Source organism: Ochotona princeps, chromosome 25 (assembly GCF_030435755.1).
Source record: "Ochotona princeps isolate mOchPri1 chromosome 25, mOchPri1.hap1, whole genome shotgun sequence".
In the NCBI taxonomy this organism is placed as follows: domain Eukaryota; kingdom Metazoa; phylum Chordata; class Mammalia; order Lagomorpha; family Ochotonidae; genus Ochotona; species Ochotona princeps.
In genome coordinates, this window is record NC_080856.1 from 11,821,725 (window position 1) to 11,842,484 (window position 20,760).

The 20,760-nt window shown below is 39.6% G+C and overlaps 1 protein-coding gene across 2 annotated transcripts in view; it reads right to left on the minus strand.

The window, feature by feature from the left end:
* The window catches only part of MDFIC (MyoD family inhibitor domain containing), a 78,387-nt gene that overhangs the window by 39,437 nt on the left and 18,190 nt on the right, over positions 1 to 20,760 (minus strand). For both annotated transcript variants that reach the window (XM_058655032.1, XM_004592468.2), the window contains exon 3: positions 18,072 to 18,194. In XM_058655032.1, the coding sequence (XP_058511015.1) occupies positions 18,072 to 18,194 (123 nt within the window). The remainder of the gene's footprint in view (positions 1 to 18,071; positions 18,195 to 20,760) is intronic.

A 20,760-nucleotide genomic window follows, 5' to 3' on the forward strand; every position in this document is an offset into this window, starting at 1 on the left:
GAAGAAAACCATTTGAATGTTTATTGTCTTTATGAGATACACTGTTCTACAGCCACAACCGATTCATTTTCAATTCACTGTAATTTATTGCTTCTTACACTAAAATAGATGCCAAGATCTGTCTTATGATAGACCAGGCTGTAATCAGACCTGCTTAGCTGTGCCAGAGCTGTAGATTCTGCTTCTGGGAGCTTAGTTATTTCATTTTATTCCTTAAGCACAAGAAGTAGTGGTTGAGTTTTTGGTTGTTTGTTTTTAGCAAAAAGAAGTAAAATGCAGACAAGAAACCCCTCCCCAGACTTGTGCATCTCGCATGTTAATTATACACTCAGTGCACCATGATCATCTTAAATGCTTTTATTAGGAAAACAGACCAAATGGAAGACTTCTTCCCCACTAGGTATTCCAACAAACCCTTCATTTTCTTCAGACTTATTGGGAACAACAAACTGCATCTGAACTTGGTGTTTATCAAAATAAGCAAATTCGAGAAAGGGAAACTGAGGAGTGGTGAATCCTTGTCTAAAATGAAGTCCATTCTTCTCAAGAGGAAGAGCTTGGAGACTATTTAAGATAACAGTGACAACCTGCGTCTCTCAGAGCATAGACTCAGAAAAGTTGTGTAAGTTTTCTTTGTATGTGTCAATAGAACCGGGGGGAGGGAGCCCCTCTGTGGGTTACATCTGCGCTACCAGTGCCATTCCAAGCTCCAGTCCCTGTCCCCTCTTCCAGATAATGTAGCCTGGGGGAGGCAATGGTGATGACTGAAGGAATTCGGTTCCTGTCATCCAAGTAGAAGACCTGGCGTGTGTTCCCAACTCATGGCCTTTGCCTCACCCAACTCTGGGTCCCTGCAGGTGTTTCTGGGGGTGAAGCAGTAGATGGCAGTTCTCTCTACATCTCAAATAAATCCTTAAATTTCTTTCCAAAACCAGGAGTGAACAGCACTTATGTAGTCATATATTGCAGTGTTGTTAGTTTCTAGGCAAAATGTAAGTTGCTAAATAAGATCCTTCTAGGTGAGATAAATTAGGAATTAAGTTACCCAAGGATAGTTTACTTTATAAAATTCATTTCTAGTGGAAACTAGTTCCGTCCATAGAGGCAAATTTCTTCACTTTTACATAGTTCTGTTCCTCCCTCTCTTCTTCTGCATATATCACAATTCCAAGTCTTCTTACTCCAAGTGTTAAGTTTTAAAGTATTTTATAAAAGAGTAGTTTTTAATAATTAGAGGACCAAGCCCTATTTAATGCTTGCATACTATGGTACAAATAATCCCCACATAAGTCAATGATTGTTACTGGTCATAAACAGTGGTGCCAGAAGTTGTATAGAAGAAATGTTTTACTGACACATAAATATGTTTTGTTTTCCTTGTTTTAGTAACTATTCCCAAATTAGAAAACTCTGAACTTTGATATAGTCAGAATGGTTTAAAACTGCCCCTAATAAATCCGCTCAGTCTTACGCTATATTTCCATACCATTGAAAGAAACAGCTGATATTGCACAAAGTTTTGTAATACACTGTTCTCCAAAGTATATGCTTCATCAGCAATTTATTTTAACATCCACATCTCCCTCTCAAAGGGAATTGAAACTAATTATGTATTGTCCCAACTGCCTAGATACCACTGATATCATATGAATTCATATATTATTCAAAAAGCTGATTTTTTTTCTTATTACTATGACTGTTAGGTAAACTGTATCTCTATTATAAAAGACTTTGCTTTGTTCCAAGAACATACCCTAGCCATAATAGTTAAGGAGATATTCTTTCCAATATATCTATAAACATTTGATTAAAAGGTGGCTTATTCCAGAAATTTTTATCAGACTCTTACTTAGAACAGAGTATTAAAAGAAGACAAAAGAAACAGACATTTTAATTCTGCTGAAAAAACATAGGCAGAAAAGTTTTAATCCTTAAAATTGTTGCTCATTTTACTCATAACAGAAAGTTTTGACTTAATGCAACACAAATCCTAACATAACCAAACAATTGCTATGACTACATATAAGAGACTTCAAAGTCAAAGTCATTTCACTTTGTCAGCCAGGTGGGGGGAGGGTTTGGGGAGGGGCGGGGGGAATCCCAGTGCATAAAAAAATGTATCACATAATGCAATGTAATTAATTTTTTAAAAAAAGGAAATGCAGTAAAAATATATGTTTGAAAAAATTATAATTGTTCTCCAGTGTCGTCAACTTAAAAGTGCCGCAGTGAGAAACTAGAAGTAAGAAACGTTTGGAACCACGTTAACACCTCTCAAGGAAATAACCTTCCCAAAGGGTCAAGAATCAGAACAAGAAGACAAAACATGGCAGGCTGCCACAAACAGGAAGTCAAACCTGACAGCCTTTGCAGGTCAATAAGAATAACTAAAGAAACAAGAGACAGAGAGAGAGAGAGATCAGGCCAAAGCCAAGAGCCGGACACATCATACTACTTTCCTAAGTGGATAGCAGTGACCCAAATCCATAGGTCATCATGTGCCACCTTCTTAGGCAGAGTAGTAGGGAGCTGAATCAAAAGTGGAGCAGCTAAAACCGGAAATTGGGCTCTGATGTAGGATCCCAGCATGAGAAGCTGCCATTCAAACCCTGTGCCACAGCGTTGGCCCCACCAGTTTTTTTTTTTTTTTTTTTTTTTAAATTGATGTGAAGAGTGCAGAGCCATTACTTCACACAAAGCATTAGTTCCAAAGAATCCTCTTCCGGTCCCCCTTTGCAGCTTCAGCTTCAGTCATCAAAACTTCTTCTTACTGCAGAAGGGAAATAAGCATCTTTATATCAAAATGATCCGCTACCTCACTGCTGGAATGAGACCGAGTTCTGCAGGCAATGAGTAATTAATTCTCCCAACTAGAAAATCTTTCCTCCATAGATGTCAATTAAACGGTTAGCCCAGAAACTATCTCAACTTTATCACAATGAACAGCTAATTCTGAAGAAGTATGGCATGATCTGAGTTTTTCCAATTTTTTTTCTGGCTCTGCACAGGTGATACACAGTTTCATAATCAATAATGTTAAGACATAGCAATAATTTCCAACTAGAAAAGTGGACTAGAATTTGGAACATAGAATAAGCTTTAACTCGGAACCCCTCACCACACCTCTTGGTGAAATTTAACAACTTTCAGAGAATCATGAAGCCTCCAGCTTCCTTCTGTTCTACACAAGATGTTCCATTTCTGATCCAGCTTCCTGCTAATACTCTTAGGAAGGTCACAGTTGATGTCCTAAGGATTTAATTCCTGGTCACTCAAATAGGAAAACTGAATGGAGTTCCAGGCCCCTGGTTTTGTGCTGTTTCCTGTTCTTTGCCCTAAATCAGTCCTAGATATTGCGGGCATTTGGGAAGCAAGCCAACAAACAGATAAACACTCTCCCTTTCCACTTCCTTCTTTCCCTCCCTGTCCCTCGTTCAAATAGCTAAATGGCAGTGGGAGGCTGGGGGAGAGAATAAGTATCACTCCAGGGTTAAGCTCCATATGATTACACATTGGCAACCAGGATGTTAGCACTGTAGGTCCAGGCAAGCTGCTTGATTTTTCTGCATTCAAAATTTTTGTAAAGATTAGTTTATTTATTTGAAATTCAGAGTTACGAAAAGAGAGGGAAAGGCAGAGAGTAAGAAATCTTCCATCTGCTGGTTTGCTCCCTAGAACGGCCACAACACCTAGGGTTGGGCAAATCAAAGACAGGAGCCAGGGTTCATTTGAGTCTTTCGACACGGGTGCAGGGGCCCAAGAACTTGGGCCATCTTCTGCTGTTTTTTCAGGCCACTAGCAGCAAGCTGGAACAGAAGTGGAGCACCTGGAACTCAAACTGGCCTCCAGATAGTTGCCAAGACCGCAGAGCTAGTTTAAGCTGCTGCACCACAGACTTGGCCTCAGTCACTTTATCTTTAGGTAATATCATTTATCCTGGGTGATAAAAAATCATTACTAGAGCACATTAGATCATCAATATGAAAGACTCCATCAACTGTAACCAATGTTGTAATAATGTTGTTCATATTACAAATAAAAAATATTCCCAACTTGCACGGACTTTAGGCTGAGAAAAAAATCAGCTCCTTAAGAGAAGCATGACTAGTCAATCCATATTTTATGACAAATTACTACAGTTTAACTAATTCAAAACTGTCAGTCTCTTACAGAGAAACTAAATGTAGTCAAAAGGTAAAGACATTCTTATTCTACAATTAACACAGAATTTCTGAGAGCGAACTCTACATGGCACTGGTCCAAGGACTAAGACAGTTACAAAGTTGAAATGGGATGCCATCCCTGTGTTTAAGAGACCTTCACTCCAATAATGTAGACAAAGATCTTGAACAGCACGTATATCACACATTCAAAATTCATGAGCCCTTAGGGAAACATGGAGAAAAAATTTGTATGTCCAGATTGGTGGGGGATGGGGAAGGACAATCACATAGCCTTGCTTGTGAGCTGGAAACATGGGAGAAGAAAAGTACTAGACATGTGGGGAGGGGAGGGGGTCAAGCATTCTGAAAATGGCAAAAGTTCATGAAAAGAAGTAATGGGAAGAGAGAATTTTGTTTTCTCCATGGAACCAATCATCCGAGATAATTTACTGCAAGTTGATTGAGGCCCTGAAATGTTGCCAAATGCTGATAACGCAAGGCAGAGAGGAGATATCAATTATAAACGGTGGCAATGACTGTAAAAGAAAAGGATGCTGTGTGAAAGAGGGTGACATTGAACCTCAAATGATGACCTGCAGAAAGGGACCCAAAGGCATCCAATAGAAGAAAAGAAGCCAGGTTAACTAAAAGAGAAAGGGGACTGCAGAAGTCAAATAGGTAAGGTCCCCAGAGTTAGAGAAGAATCCAAAATTTCCAAGACATTCTACATCAATCAAACACTGGAAAGTGGTGACTCAGAGAGTCAAATAAAACACTAGTTAAGGGTCACGTAGATAAGATTGAATGCAGAGAAAGATGACATGTGTGATCAGACCCCTGGTATCCTCAATGACTTACTAAGGTTCCTACATGGTTTTCAGAGTCACCCAGTATTAACATCCCACCTTCATCCCTTCACATCAACAGCTGTACAGGTGCAAGATGAGTAGCTAGTCTCCAACTTTAGTTATGTTGAAACAATATGATCATGTGATCTGAAAGGTCTATTGCAAAAAAGTGGACTTCTTAGTAAAATCAATATTATTCAAATCTGGTAAAAAAAAACAGATGTGTATGTGTATTTTACTTTAGTGGGGTTCAGTCTTAGATTTACAAATGAATCCTTTTATCTAAAAAAGTAAATAGCAATTATGTATATTTAAATAAAACATACCAGCATTCTGTTAGGTCCAAATTATAACCTTTTTTATTTTTTGGCTGAAATATTGAAATTCTAAATATGAAAAATATGGGTTTTACATGAAAATTTTACATTTTCAATAATGAATATGTAGATACAGCATTACTTAGCAAGACTTTTAAAAATCTACTGGATACAGAGAAAGTGCAATAATCAAAACCTAACTCAAGAGAAATAGTAGGAAAACGATAATTACTCATAATCATACCATTAGTTGGGTGTGCAGTTGCTGCTGCAGCTGCCTGCATCATCACTCACCCTTGTGATTATGACAGCACCTTTGCAATGCTGAAGGAATGTTGTGAAGGTAACCTGTAAAGACAGGTCTCCACAGAAATGATATGTTAACATCTTTTTCATAAAGACAAGGAATGACGGGCAATACCCAAAGATGAGATGCAGGGTTTTATTATGATTACACTGGCATGAATCAATTATTCATGACAATTTGAGATGGTGGGAACCTGTCTTTTTCTCCAAATTTCCAATCCAAGTTCTCACACAAGTTCTCGGGAACCATGGAAAATGTATTTAATTAAATAATGCTCCAAAGCAGAACGAATTTCTCCACCCACTCTCTACTATGTTTCATTTAATGTGATTTCACCCTTTAATACCAGCATCTCAGTGTTTTAAAAGAGATTTCCCTTGCCTTTTGTATATCTTGCTGCAGAACTCAGAGACCCGCAGAAGATCCAGCTTGTCAAAGACAAGTGTGAGTAGAGATTCCCCACCATTTCCCAAAAGCCCAACTGAAACAAACATGGGTAAGTCACACCTGTGGTAAGGTAAGGCACAAAGGGTGCCCATCAAAGCAGTGGAGGAAGGCTTACACCAACATAAACCCCCTGCCATGCTGATAACACCCCCTCATTCTCTACTCTGAGCCACGCACTATGCTAGACACAAGTCTCACCTTCTCAAGGCTGTAGCTGGAACCACTGGTAAAGAACCTGTCTTACAGTCTTTGGCAATGGCAGAAGCTCCACGGTGATCTGTGATTTTCACGTTTCTAATCAACTGACTTTCCCAAGCTCAGTAAAACTCCTTCCTTTATGAACTGCTGAGACTTACTGAGAAAAAAAAAATCTATACAATAAGTATACAGCAAAATTTTACACTTGACAGAACAGGATCCCCACTCCTTCAATACCTCCAGCCTGGCACCGTTTTGGCATGTATGAAATTTGTACATCATAAACAGCTCTTTACTTACAAGGGCTTCAGATTTCTGCTGTTGCTAGATTGAAAACCCACAGCTGTCCCTCTCCCAAAGTATACAGCCAGCCTTTTCTGAAGATCTGCCTAAAATCTCAAGCAGCTCCTCCAGTGGGTCAGGATCTAGTGTGGCTTTGAGAAGCCAGGCCCCTGCCTTGCTATGAGCAAGTTCTCTTGCAAAATATTACTGCATTTGATGTAATAAGGTAATTTCCCTTATGGAGAAAAAAACCAATGTTATACTATAATGTCCTATGTAACATAGGCCATTCTGCTTTGCCCATATGTCCCAATTCAAATTTATTCAGCTACCTAAAGGGAACTTCTATAAACAAAGTAGTATAATTCTGGAATTAACAAAACACACACATAATTTGATATGTATCTTTCCTTCACGAACGTAGCTATATAATAATCCACAAGTACTGACATAGATTACTTACTCCCAATTTTATATGACTATCGAACCAGACGTAAAAGAGTTTTATAAAAATGAAGGCCAGTTGCTCCAAATCAGCTACAACAGCTTTCACTGATTTAAGGGCTCTCAGCCTGGAGAACATCAGTTATTCCATTCAGCCACAAGAGGAGACTGCCCAAAGGGCAAAGCAGCCAAGAACCAGGAAAATCAACTGGTCACTTCTAAACCACGGGTTCAATAAAGGAGACTGGGAGACTGCGACTCAAGAAGTAACAAATAAATCCCCTGCTTTCCTCTTTCATGGCTATTGAAGCAAACATCGGTGTACTCACCTTCCTCCTGCCAAATCTGGAAACGCATATGAACTCCCCAAAGCTCTTCCATGGCTTTGGATTTGAGAGACGTCCTTCACTCCCCATCCTCATGACCAAACTTGACTTCACCTGAAAGTGTTCCACCTCATAAATCTAACACTCCTGGTATTCACTCTCTCCTACTCCATTTATTCTTTCCATGTTTCCCATTCCTTTATTATATCCACACCCATTTTGGTTTGTTTCTTAAACAATAGAGTCCTAGGATACTTAGCCCTAATATATTTTTTCTTCTTTGTAAGTCTCTTCTGTCCTTACTTCCTTCCCCACCCATTTATACCCATTGCCAATCACTTCAGACCTGTTTTGACAATGTTCTAAAAACCTTGGCATTGCGGTTCTTTCCCCACAACTATCATTTGCCCAAACTAAAAAAAAAAAAAAAAAACTGGGAGAGTGTGTTCGGCAGAAAAATTACAGATATCACTTGAGACACACACCCCCACCCCTAATCCATACTAAAGTGCCAAATTTCAACTCCACTTCCCATTCCAGCTGCCTGCACCGTTAGATACAGCAGGAGCTAGATCCCTGACACCCAGGTGCAAATCTCAACTGACATCTGATTTCAACCTGTCTCTCCTCTGACTGTGGCAGGTATCTGGAGAGTGAATCAGTGAATAGGTGATTCATTCTCTCTCTTTTCCTTTCAAATAAATAAATTAGGACTTAGTGTGTTGCCTCAATTGGCTAATCCTTCCCTTGCAAGCACTGGCATCTCACAGCAGGACGGTTTGTGTCCCAGATGTTCCACTCCCCATCCAGCTCCTGGATTGTGGCCTGGGAAAGCAGTGGAGGATGGCCCAAAGCCTTGGGACCCTATACCTATGAGGGAGACCCAGAGGAGACTGGGCTTCTGGCTTCAGACTGGCTAAGCTTAGCTGTTGTGGTCATTTAGGGAGTGAACCAGAGGATGAAAGATCTTTCCATCTCTCCTTCTCATGTAAATCTGCCTTTGCAATAAAATTAAATAAATCTTCAAATACATGAATTACATAAAAATATATTTTTCAAAACCTTCAGTCTCATTTCTAGCACCTTCCACTCTCCTATCGCACATGTCCCATTAACTGCACTCCATAAGCAGCTGAACTCATCTAGTTAGAGTCTTACCATCCATTGCAACAACCCAAGACACCTTTCTTTCTCACTGTTTTCAGTCCTCCCCATTCTCATTTACTTTATTTTACCAAAGTAAATTCCCTTAAATACAGCCAAACTGAAAGACAAACCAGACTAAGTCACCACCACCTTCAATACTTTCCACCCTAAGTTAAACAGATTATTTCTCTATCTCTCTTCCCATTCCCCAGCCAACATTTATAGTCAGAACACAAGTGTCTCCAATTTCATTCAACGTGCTCATGGCTTCCCTGATCGCTAAACCTATGAATGCACTATGGGTGTAGACTATTCACACCTCACTCCTTTTTTGTCTCGCTGGCTAACTCCTTTGGCTAACTTTGTCTTGAATGTAATTTCCCAAGAGGCAACCTGAACTGTAAGCGCATGCAATCTGAAGCTCATGGCATTCATTATCATTTTGGGATAACTTGCCTCTTCCACAGATTATAAACTGGGAATGCAGACAGCCACACCTGTTATTCATCACAGTGTCCCCCACATAAGTCAGTGTTAGTAAACTGTGAAAACGCTCAATCTTAGTGAAAGCTTTAAGAAACTGATCTTCGCTTTCAAACATAAGCGAAGATTTTGAAAAACTTGGACACCAAAATAAGCTTACCTTTAATTTCATCTTCCATGAACTTTGTGAAGCTTTGAATCTCAACCCCCAAAGTTCTACATAATGACATTCTCTACAGAAAATAATTGGTAAGTTCATAGAATGATCAGATCCAGGAAGTTTGAGGTCTGAGAACTAAAATTATCTAGACCACAGTATTTGTGGTCTTGATCCTAAAGGCTTATTTATTTCTTCAGGGTTTAGCAGTTTCAGAATGATCCCAAGCTAGTTCCCAGGCCTCTGCTCCTCCCTGAGGCTCAAAGAACTAACTCCCCAAGGGGGAAGAAATACAACTACTTCCCCACTGAGCCTTCACCCACCACTTGCACTTCAGTACCAACACTCAAATGACAGAAAAGAGTTTAGGACTGTTAGGAAAAGGTCAGAACCATTGGTCAAAAAGAAGCAAGATACAGATTAAAAAGCAAGCAAGTCATAGACTAATATTAATAATCATGAGATCACAAATGCCATATATTATATTCACAGTACACAAAATACTTTAAAGATATCCTTATACAATATTTACGCAAATAACACTGATCATCACTTCAGTGGGCATTATGGAAAGAATCTAGAGAAAAACACTTTGCTTTAAGGGAAAGACTAGCAGGTACACATAGCAGCTTCTACTTCCTTGGAAGGCAGCTATGCTCACCACTATACCACCAACGCTTCCTTTCTACTTCCTTAAGTTGTGAAGGAGTTTTGTCTCTTTTATACATTCTACAAATTAGTTTATAAATAACTTGTCATTTCACAACCCATTAAAATGCATAGGCAAACTGAAGTTTACAAATACGGACAGGCAGAGGTAAATATTAGAGGAAATTCATTGGGAATAACAGTCTTTGAAGAGTAATGGGCTTCACTTTGTATATGTACATATAATACATGAGTGAATAACGTGTGCAATAGAATCACACACATCTGTAACAAATGCTGAAAATACACGACTCAGAAAAAGAAAGAAAAAGTAAGAGGGAAAGCTGGGGAAAAACGTTGAGCTGGATGAATTTATCTGGACAATAAGATGCTGGACTTTATGCCTGGTAGATGCTTGCAATGAAAGAATCTCAACTGAATTTGAACTGTGGTAATGCAACAAGATGGAGGAATCCACCACGGGGGGGTTGGGGGGGGGGAAATCCCAGTGCCTATAAAACTGTGTCACATAATGTAATGTAATCAATTAAAAAAAAGTTGAGCTGGAAAGGAAAAGTAGGAAACCAAAACAGCCTCAAAATTGTTTCTGAGAAATAAGTAAATGAGTTATTGAGGGCCCAAAAAGGGCCAAAATCAGGTTTATTCCCATGTGCATCCATAGAAAACAGATATTACTCTGAACACTACCATGAAAGCTTCACTGACAGTTTTTCATGCACCCTGATCATGAGCAGAGGTCAGCAGTAAGCCATGGTAGCTGTCATGCCCTTTGAGTCATCTATATAGACATGGACTTGGTTTGAATGAGCCAGGCACAAATTGGCAAAAAAAAAAAAAAAAAAAAGCGGGGGGAGAGAGAAATAAAAGAAAAAAATGTAGTCACTCAGAATCTTCACCAAGGATGTAAAACTCTAAAATAACAGAACATCCCCTTCATCCCCTCAGCACCTCAAGCGACACTAATCCTAAGCCATGCAGCATACAACACGTAGCCTATGCTCGTGGACATAGCCATCAAGGCTCTCAGGAATATTCTCTCTACATACTGAGCACTTCTGTACAGGCAACGCAACAGAACCAAATGGGAAAGAAAAACAAAGCTTTAAATCTGAGACAGATGCTCAAGACCAAGGAAAAGGAAGAATGGAGACTTGAGTGAGCGCTTTCTCATTTATTACAGTGCTCATCAAGTATGCACATACATTCGCTTGTAAAATTCTCAAAATAATATAGCACCGATATATTATGTTGGCACTTCCACCTTAAAATGAGAAAATGGTCTGAACCCTTTTTCTGAGCAATTTCTACTGACTTCCTACCTTTGACCCTAAGCTGATCAAGACAACTGAAACGCAACAGAGTTCCTTCCGGATTCTTGGGCAGAACCCATGTAAGATGGAAACATGCCCCCTAAGGAAAAGTATGCCAAAGAATCTGATCTCCATCCTAAAACACAACCTGGTAGCTGCCAGCCACAGGTAACAGAAATACAGCAGTCCATCAAGAAACGACAAGGCTATCCACACAACTCTGAAACCAAACCCTCAGTCTGATGTGGGGATAAACTGATGAATAATAATCAAAGCATCCAAACCACAGACACACAGGCATATTGAAAAAGAGAAGAAAACAACATTGAATAGTAAGAAGAAAAAACTTTCTCCCTGAGTATGCTTCTACCAGTATGTGTTGGGCCAAGCAGAAGCAACTCCTAAAGGAATTGATTGCATCAGAGGACAGGGGAGCTTATCACAAGCCAGGAAAACTGTTAACCTTGGAATACCAAACAGCAGACTGAGTCTCTGTACTATCTTTCCCTTCCTGCCTCCCTCTGGCCACAAACAACAGAAAGATTCACTAGCCTCAATGTTATCCTTGCCAAGATCCAGCAGACAGTACCACCCAGAAATATTCCAAATGCCAAGTTTTCATAGAGGATCAACAACCGCCATGATGACATGTCTCGGCCAAAAGCATGCACAAGCTAAGGAGCTGCCATCTTCCCTCATCCCCCACATTGAACACGTCTAAAAGCCCAGCGCTATGTGCTCTAGACAGACGTCTCCCTGCCACGCTACTTCTCCATCTGGAAGCGGTCCTGGACGTGGTCCCTCAGACTCTCTCTCTTTTTCCCAGGAGCCACTTTTCTCGTTGGAATAAAGACCTCCTGTGTGACTTGCTGAGTCTGGCTTTTTTTGGGTTTGTGGCAATAAAAGCAAACAGCATGAAAATGAAGTGTTATGAGGAAAAAAATCTAAGGAATATAACACAAAAGTTGTATGCACCAGCCTTAACTGTGTGACACTTAACAGAGGGCTGGTCTATGGTTTGATTCCTATAAAGTGCATCACAAAGAGACCAAGTGATACTTGATGAAGTGTACATTCAAAGAAAAGAGCCAAGAAGAAATTTAAATCCAAGTCTCCCAATACTCTTTTTCCATCAGAGCAGGAAATGTTCTAGCTGTATAATAGTATTACCTGAGTATCTGCTTCTCTCTTTCAGTGTTTTACAGAAAGGTGACATTCCCTGAAGTGATGAAATGATATTCATTACAGTGTGATTAGCAGTAAATGGGAAAAGCCTAGGAAATCAACAATAGGACCCCTCATAACAAAGCCTGTTGCTATAGAGAATAAATCCAGAGGATGCCAAGAGGAAGTTTTCAAGGAGTGGGGTGAGTGAAAATGCGAGACACAGCAGTTGTGTGAGAGTGGGCAAGTGTGAATTAGAAAACAGTTTGCAATCCACTGTCAATTAAGTGCTTACTGTTAGGAGAGCCAGAAACTCTTCAAAATGAATAAATGGGTTAAACAGAATGGGGATTACCACTTAAGTAGAGCATTCTAACTTTGCTTCAGATCATGGGAATTCCACAAAATCACAAAGGAGAGAATGAGCTGAGCAAAATGGTTTAATTTAATGGGGAATTTATTTCAAAAGAGACGCTCAGGAAAATTTCAGGAGGTAAGTAATGACACTCAGAATTGGGAGACCTGTATGTATAAGTAGTGTCCTAGGATAAAGGCAAGTAATAAAAATGTTCAGAAAGACCTAGAAAAATCTGAAGTAGAGACAGACCTCAGGCAATTTACCAAGAGGAACAAAGAAAAACCTAAGCTCTTTACAGAAAATAATAAAAGTAGCAGAAATAGAAATAAATTAAAGAAACACATTAAACAGAACTGGGTATAAGCACAAGAACATACACACACACACACACACACACACACACACACACACACACTCCATCCCACCTTAGAAATTCCCCCAAAGACTGAGATCAAAATGCTACTTCTGTTCCTTTTCTTGTCTAATTAATACATGAAATGTTGCCTATTACTCTTATCAGTTTATGCATATTATGGATTAAGTAGAAAAATTAATATTAATTGAGGATGGCACTTCCTTGCAACATTTATTTTATTAATTCAAGGGAAGAGTAATTATTAAAACAAGGCGTAGCTTCAAATTATATATTGGACCCCATATTCTAATCCAGGGTACTGGGGAGCCACTCTTACTCTGTGTTCTCATAGAAAAAAAAATTGTTTTTATAAATCTCAAACCTCAATTCTTATTCCAGAAATTAAATTACATGCCAAAATATTTTCTCAGAATATCAAAGGCTTTTACACTGTTAAAAGGACATTTAAAAATCATAAAATAAAAAAAAAAAACGTCCAATTATAAAATTTCTTTTCAAAACCTCCACTGGGCTTCCAATTCTTTCCTAATTTGATTTAGACTTTTTTTTTAAAAAAAAAAACAAACTTAAGTGAGCAGGATCATCTTCTTAAATTTAAATTTCCTAAGGAAGAGAATAACAATACACACCCCCTGACCTGATTGCGTGTGGCCTATTTATTCAAAACTGTTTGAATCCATATGGATTTCTTCTCTTTTATTGATTACTTCCAGAAAAAAAAAAAGGGGGGGGGGGACGGCTCAGTACTAAGTTAGCAACTCAAAGGCAAACAGTTTTAAATCCAAACCCTGAAAGACCCCAGCACTCCAGGTCTCCCACTTGCAGTGTATACTACAAGAGCCAGGAAGGACAGAAAAAGCAGAGGTTCGCGTGGAGCGTGAGGCAAGCATCAGCCACAAGTGGGTGGTCCAGTAACTTCAGGGTTAAAGTTCGCAGAATAATTTGGAAATTATTCTCAGCTTGGACATGGTTTACAAAGTCTGAGAATACACCCTTTAATTAGAATGCAATTTCCAAAGCAGCCACACCCTTGACTTTTCCAGAGCTTATTCTCAGCAAAGAAAAGCAAAAACAGCCTCATCACACTGTTCAGTCCCCCTTAACTTAGGTTCTAAACGTCCCACCAACAGTGTAGCAGCAGCAGTGGGGACAACAGAACCACGAGCTGGCTGCCAGCCCCTGAACAAGCACTCTCAAACAGAGAAAGAACAACAAGTTCCACCAGGCAAAATCACTCTCCGTCACGTCTTGCTGATGAGCTGACCCATGGAAGCTTGGAAAAGGAGTGGGCTGTGCATCTGAACATGCTCCCACCGCCCAGCAGGCCTCACTTTGCTACTGACCCTCTGCCCAACCAATGTTGCTTGAAAGTGCGAGACTAGTACCCGTCCACCGCCAGGCTGCGGTACACAGGGTGCTCAGGACTCCTGGCTCACCACACATCAACTCTGGGTCAGAGACCCCTTTCCAGGCCCTACTGTCATGACAATAGATTTAGTATCTCCCCCATTTGCTCCCCCCACCAAAAAAAATCCATGCAAGATGTTGAAGCAAGAGCACAACACACAGCTCCGTATCTTCAAGTTTCAGAAATGACCAACTGCTCCTTGAAGAAGGCCAAAGATAGACTGGCAGCTCCGTATTAAAGTCTTCTGTCTGGAAGTGGGAATAGCAGAAGCTACCACAAGCCCAGACTTTCAAACATTACCCAGAATGGAATCAAACTGAAAGATATTAAATGCTCCCCTTCTGCAAGTCCAGATAGAACATTTTTCCCCTGTAGATCCAACAAAGTAGCCTTTGTTTAAATAAAAGGCTTTTGAAATCTGTAATCAGAATCCAGAGTCAGATGTCACCCACAAGTATTTGAAAACACTTCCCAGATTATGTTTATGGCAGCAATGGCATTACTGTCACTGGCCATTATCTTTTGCAGATCCATTCATCATCAGTTTTCCCAGCAACCCTTTCTAAAGGGGCTATAAATCTCCCTCTCTCTGCACTCCTTCAGTGTCTATTAGTAGGAAGCTAACCAGTTGTTCCCAAATGCTCCAGTGTCCCATGGCACAAGTTGCATCATTATCTCAATAAAAAAATTATTTCCTGTCATTCGCAATATTTCTCATCAGTGTCCACTTCCCCAATACAGACAATAGAGAGAATAACTCATTTTAAATCCATTCTCTTTAAGGGGATGAATTCTGTGACCAAAAGGAGCTTCATCAAGCAACACCAGCAAATTTCACACATTATCATGACCTCCCACATCCCTTCTGCAACAGTTGTTTTTCTTCTGGGTTTTGTTCTAAGAGATTTCATTCACATTTTCCCAGCATGGGCCTTGAGAGAGGAGATTAGGGAAATAATTCAATTAAATGAAACACACACATTTGAAATTTTGTTATCATGAAAAAGAAAGAGAAGCATCATACTTCCCAACAGCTGTTGTTAGGATTTGCTCTCAGCCCTCTGCAAGCACTGACCGGCTGGCTCCAGGCACTGGGAAATCACAGAGAAATACCCCAGTAGCTCACAAAAGGAGACAAGAACAGAGCTCATGTGAAAATAAACACAAGCAATATATGTTTTGGAATAAATGTTTACTTAATCCATGTTTACTTGGCTCTATGGAAACAGCTATATCAGTCTTGCACTACACTAATTTCTTAGTCCCATTTTCTTCTTCCTTGCTCTTTTCTCCAAGACTAATGTGGCACTACAACACACTCAACTTTTGGGTTTTTGAAAAACTGAAAATTTTCTTCAGTTGTATTTTTATTGTTTCTATATTTCCAGGTAACTACTGTTCTGCTTCATATTCAGTTAGGACCAGGTATTGAGAACACTAAAACAAAAGGGGGAGATCCAAGTTTCAGAACAATGCCTAATTGATGAATTAAAAATAATGATAAAAACAACACATAAGTATTCAGAAATGAGTCCTCCTCCTCTGTCACTATGGAAAACTGAAAATGAGACATGGGAATTTGGTTACGCGGATGAGAATTTCAAAAGATTCATGTCCATGGTCTCCGAGGTGTGGCGCAACGCTCTTCAGGAACCCCCCCCTCCGTGTTTACATGTAAATTACTATGTGAAAATTCACTTTGAATCTCCTGGGACAATTTACTGGGCAAGCACAAGCCTGAGAAAGCCAAGAGCAGGCCCTCCCAGGGAATCAGCATTCTCAACAGTATCCAAAAGATATCAGGCTTTCAGGGTATTCCCTGAAAATACCTCTTACATATGTTCTAGAGAGAAATTTTAGGAAAAGGGAGAGCAACCTAACCGAACAATGATAGAATATTAATCGCAATAAATAAGGATCAGGGTTATTTGGCTAGACAAACAAGAACCATGATATCTTTATCAAGGTGTTGCCTGGGTTGGGGAGTGTTTAACCTAGTTCGGATGCCTATATCCCGTTCAGAACATCTGGGATCAAAACCTGGCTCTACTTCCTGAGCCGGAATGGCAGGAATGATGGCATACACAATAGTGTTTCTCATATGTGCATGGGAGACCTTCATGGAATTTCCAGCTCCAGTCTTCCAGCCAGTCCAACTCAGCTATGGCAGGAATGTGGAAAACCAGTGAATGGGAGTTTTATCTCTCTCTATTTGTCACTGTCCCTCTGTCTCTCAAATAAATGAAAAACAAAAAACCTCTTGCAACCAAATGGTTCCAACTTGAGACCACTATGCTCAGTGAAATAAGTCAATCCCAAAATGACAAATATCGTAAGTTCTATTATAAGGCAACCTTCATGTAAAGTAAAATATCAATAGCTCTCTCTATACTGTTTTTGCTATACAACAGGGAGTTTACTATTTTTATTTTTATTTCTCATTCATTCAAAAACGGGTCCTGTTTTTCCTATGAATTTCCTCACTGACTCATAGGTCGTACGACAGCATCGTTAGCTTCAGGAAGGTCTTTAATTTTCTTTTTCATTTCTTCAGGGACACAGTGGTCATTCAGTAGCATGTTATTTATTGTTCTAAATTTTCTATTTTTCTCTCTGTTGTTGTTTTTTAATGACTTTTCATTTAACATGGATGGATAGTAACTGTGTAGCAGAGATTATCCCATACACATGTGAAGATACAATGCAGTGCACATCTTTCCTTCCAAATCAAAGATGGGTTTCCAGTGAAACTCTTGAATGCATCTTGATAATAAGGTGCTGGACTCTGCCATTACCCACACCTACAATGTCAGGATACACTTAAATAGCGAAATGATGGACTTAGGACTAATTATAAAGGACTATATATTGTAATGACAGGGGGCACATTAGTGGGCTGAGGTGGGGAGGCTTGAAGAAGCAAGGAAAGTCTTGGAGCCTATAAGAACTGTATCATTCATAAAAACTAAATTAACTTTAAACAAGCTGCTCCTCATTCTTTAGTTTCTCCTTTCTAGTTTCACTTGCACATAAACTGAGTTGTCTGGTTTTTCACAGCTCAGAAGGAATTGATTTTTTACTAAATCTGAGGATCTAGTTCAAACTTTACAGGTCATTATTTCTTTCCTAAAGAAAAGATAAAAGCTGACTAACAGCACCTTTTACATCCTACTTTTAGCCCTATAACTTAAAATATTAATGATAGCATGGTTAGATAAATTCTGTTGATTTTAGATTTGCAGTAGAATTATATGGAACAATTAACGAGGAGCATATTGAATACTTATATCCTCACATGAGTCAAATTTTCACTCAAAATACTTACTTCTGGGCCCGGTGGCTTGGCCTAGAGGCTAAAGTCCTAGCCTTGAAAGCCCCGGGATCCCATATGGGCGCCGGTTCTAGTCCCGGCAGCTCCACTTCCCATGCAGCTCCCTGCTTGTGGCCTGAGAAAGCAGTCGAGGACAGTCCAATGCATTGGGACCCTGCAACTGCGTGGGAGACCCAGAAGAGGTTCCAGGTTCCCGGCTTCGGGTCGGGGCGCACTGGCCCGTTGCGGCTCACTTGGGGAGTGAATCATCGGATGGAAGATCTTCCTCTCTGTCTCCCCTCCTCTGTGTATATCTGGCTGTAATAAAATGAATAAATCTTTAAAAAAAAATACTTACTTCTGATGAGTTCGCTACCTGAAGGATTTCCCCAAATGGACTGGTCTTGCATCTCTCCATGTGCGAAGTGGCTTTTAGTAGCTTGAGTTATATCTGTGTCAGTATTTTCTTTGTCACATTTTTCTAAATGAAAAAGCACATAGACATATATGCAATTATTATCACCAAATGTTACATTTATATATATATATACATACATATATATAATTGCTTATGTATTTGTTTTTAAATTGTCTAAGTCTGCCATAACTAAACATGTGGGGAGAGTTGTACCTTATAAAGTGTGACAGATGTTTATCGCATATCCATTATCTATCTAGCATGGAAGAAATACAGATGTTCATAGCAAAAGCAATCTGTTAAGAGGGTAGTGCACAGTTTTACACAGAAAATGATCTACCATGAGAGCAAGCCGTGGAGAAGGACAGAAGAATGGACGTAAGTGTGCGTATGAAGCAGGTGAGGCGGCCAGGGAAGGCCCAGAGAAAGCATTCTCATGAGTGGTGGACATGCAACTACAGTTGACTGAGGAGTGACTGAGGACTTAAGAGATACAGAGGCAGATACAGACTTGTCCGTGTGGGAATCCGGAGAAAAGTCAAGGACTCCTCAATGCATCGTCACAGAAGGAGTTAGGTTTAGAATGAGAGATTTATATGCGGGTTTATGGGTTCGTAGGGGAAAAGCCAATATTTAAGGAAATACAGCGTCTTCTCGGGATCACAAGTCAAACAGAAAGCCAAGTGTAACAGAAGGGAAAAGGCATGCTCCGAGGGGTTCAGGGCACCAAAGAGTTGGTTCAAAGAGAAAGAGAAAAAAAAAACTCATCAGGATTCAAAGATCAAGACAGGCACCAAACAAGAAACGGTGCACGTCAGATGGATTTTAAAAGATTAGAAGGTTTTCAAAACATGCAAGAGAGAAAGGTGGAGGAACAGCATGGGTAAACTCCAAAAGCAGACCCTTGGGCAACGGTCCCAACTCCGCGCTATGGAGGACTTGCAGGGGGGGAATGCCAGCAGGTAACACTGTAAACCTGTGATTAGAGGCCAAGTACAGATGTCTGAAGGACCACATGAAAAATCTGGATCTAATTCAAAATCCAGATAAACAATTAAAAATGGTCACTGAAGCTTTATCAAATCCCTAACCAGGACTGTGCATGAGAAAGATTAACGGAATCACGTGCAACAGCGGCTCTCCTTCCTGGCCGCTTTCAACAAGCAGACTCCAGAACCTGACCTCCCCAAGGCACATGTCTATGAGAATCACTGGAGTGTGGATCTCTAAAGGGAAACTACAGGGAAGCCTGCCAAGACTACAGACTACCTGATGAAAGTTTAATTAACTACAGTAAAAGCTGCAAAGGTGAATATAAATAGCAGAAACTAAAAGTCTGTACAAATAATAAAGGAAAATGGGATTAGAGAAGACTAATTTCTCAATCTGGATTTGACAGGGTGGGAGTATCTAGTAAATAATTTATTTAAATATATATACAAATGAACATACTATGTGTTTATTTAATGTGCTATGTGACAAGGATACAAAGAATTATGAGACATGACCCAGGCCGCCTCCATGTACAGTCTAATGGATGGGTCCAATATGGGATATACGAATCCGCAAGCCGGTAAAAAAAAAAAAAAAAAAAACTGTAAGTAGAAACAGCGATCTTCCAAATCTTCATTGCTAAAATCATTCAAAATCTTGGGCTCACTCAAACAGCAAATGTCCCACAAGAGGAGAAAAGCTTCTGTACAATCAGGAAGGAGTTACAGAAGTAAGAAGAGCTGGAGCATGTTAAAGCATGGAAGCAAAGCAAGGAAAGAGATTCAGACAGAAGTTATTAGTCAACTGTGTTAATATTTCCAGTGGAAGGAAAAAATTTTGCACATGCCGAAATTTCTACTGCACTAAGGGAATTTCACAATAATTGAAAAGTTCTGCCATGAGATACATTTCAACACACTAAAATAGATGGACATCCATGTATAACTAAGTCCAGAAGTGAACATCTTGAAAAAAATAAGTTTTCTAACTCTAAGTAGTTTGAGAAAGCAAAACCATACTCAAACAGCAGTAACGCATAAATTAAAAGCATGCTAAACCAATATGTTCTGGATTTACATAACATTTACTCAGCATTATCATAGAGAAAATGTAATCATCATGAGATGTGTTAGTTTCAATTAGAACCTTTATTGTTTTAAACAAGTTCATAATTCTTTCCATGGTTACAGTCAACTCAAGGCATTTCTGAGATTATCAGTAAAAGATATTTTGAGACAAACTCACCATTGCACATGAACTAGCTCTACGGCAGAGTCCTACACACTTGCTGCTACTGTTATATAGCCGACTGCCGCCAGGTGTCACGCTAGTAGGCTTGATTCAATTAGTAACTTTAATTGAAGCTGAATGAAATTAATTATATAATTTTGAGCTGTTCAAGCTTAATTCCATTAAAATTAATTCATGAAACCAAGGCATTATGAAGCACTGCTGACTAAAAGAAAGTAGGTATGAATAAAGCTTCTAGACACACTTGACTCTTATTTGAATCATGTCCAATATTCAAGTGCTAAACACAGACCCCTCTCAATTCACCACTGAATAAACGAAAATGCAATGGAGTCCAGATACACACAGATCTACCATTCCACAATGCACTACTACAGAGAAAATA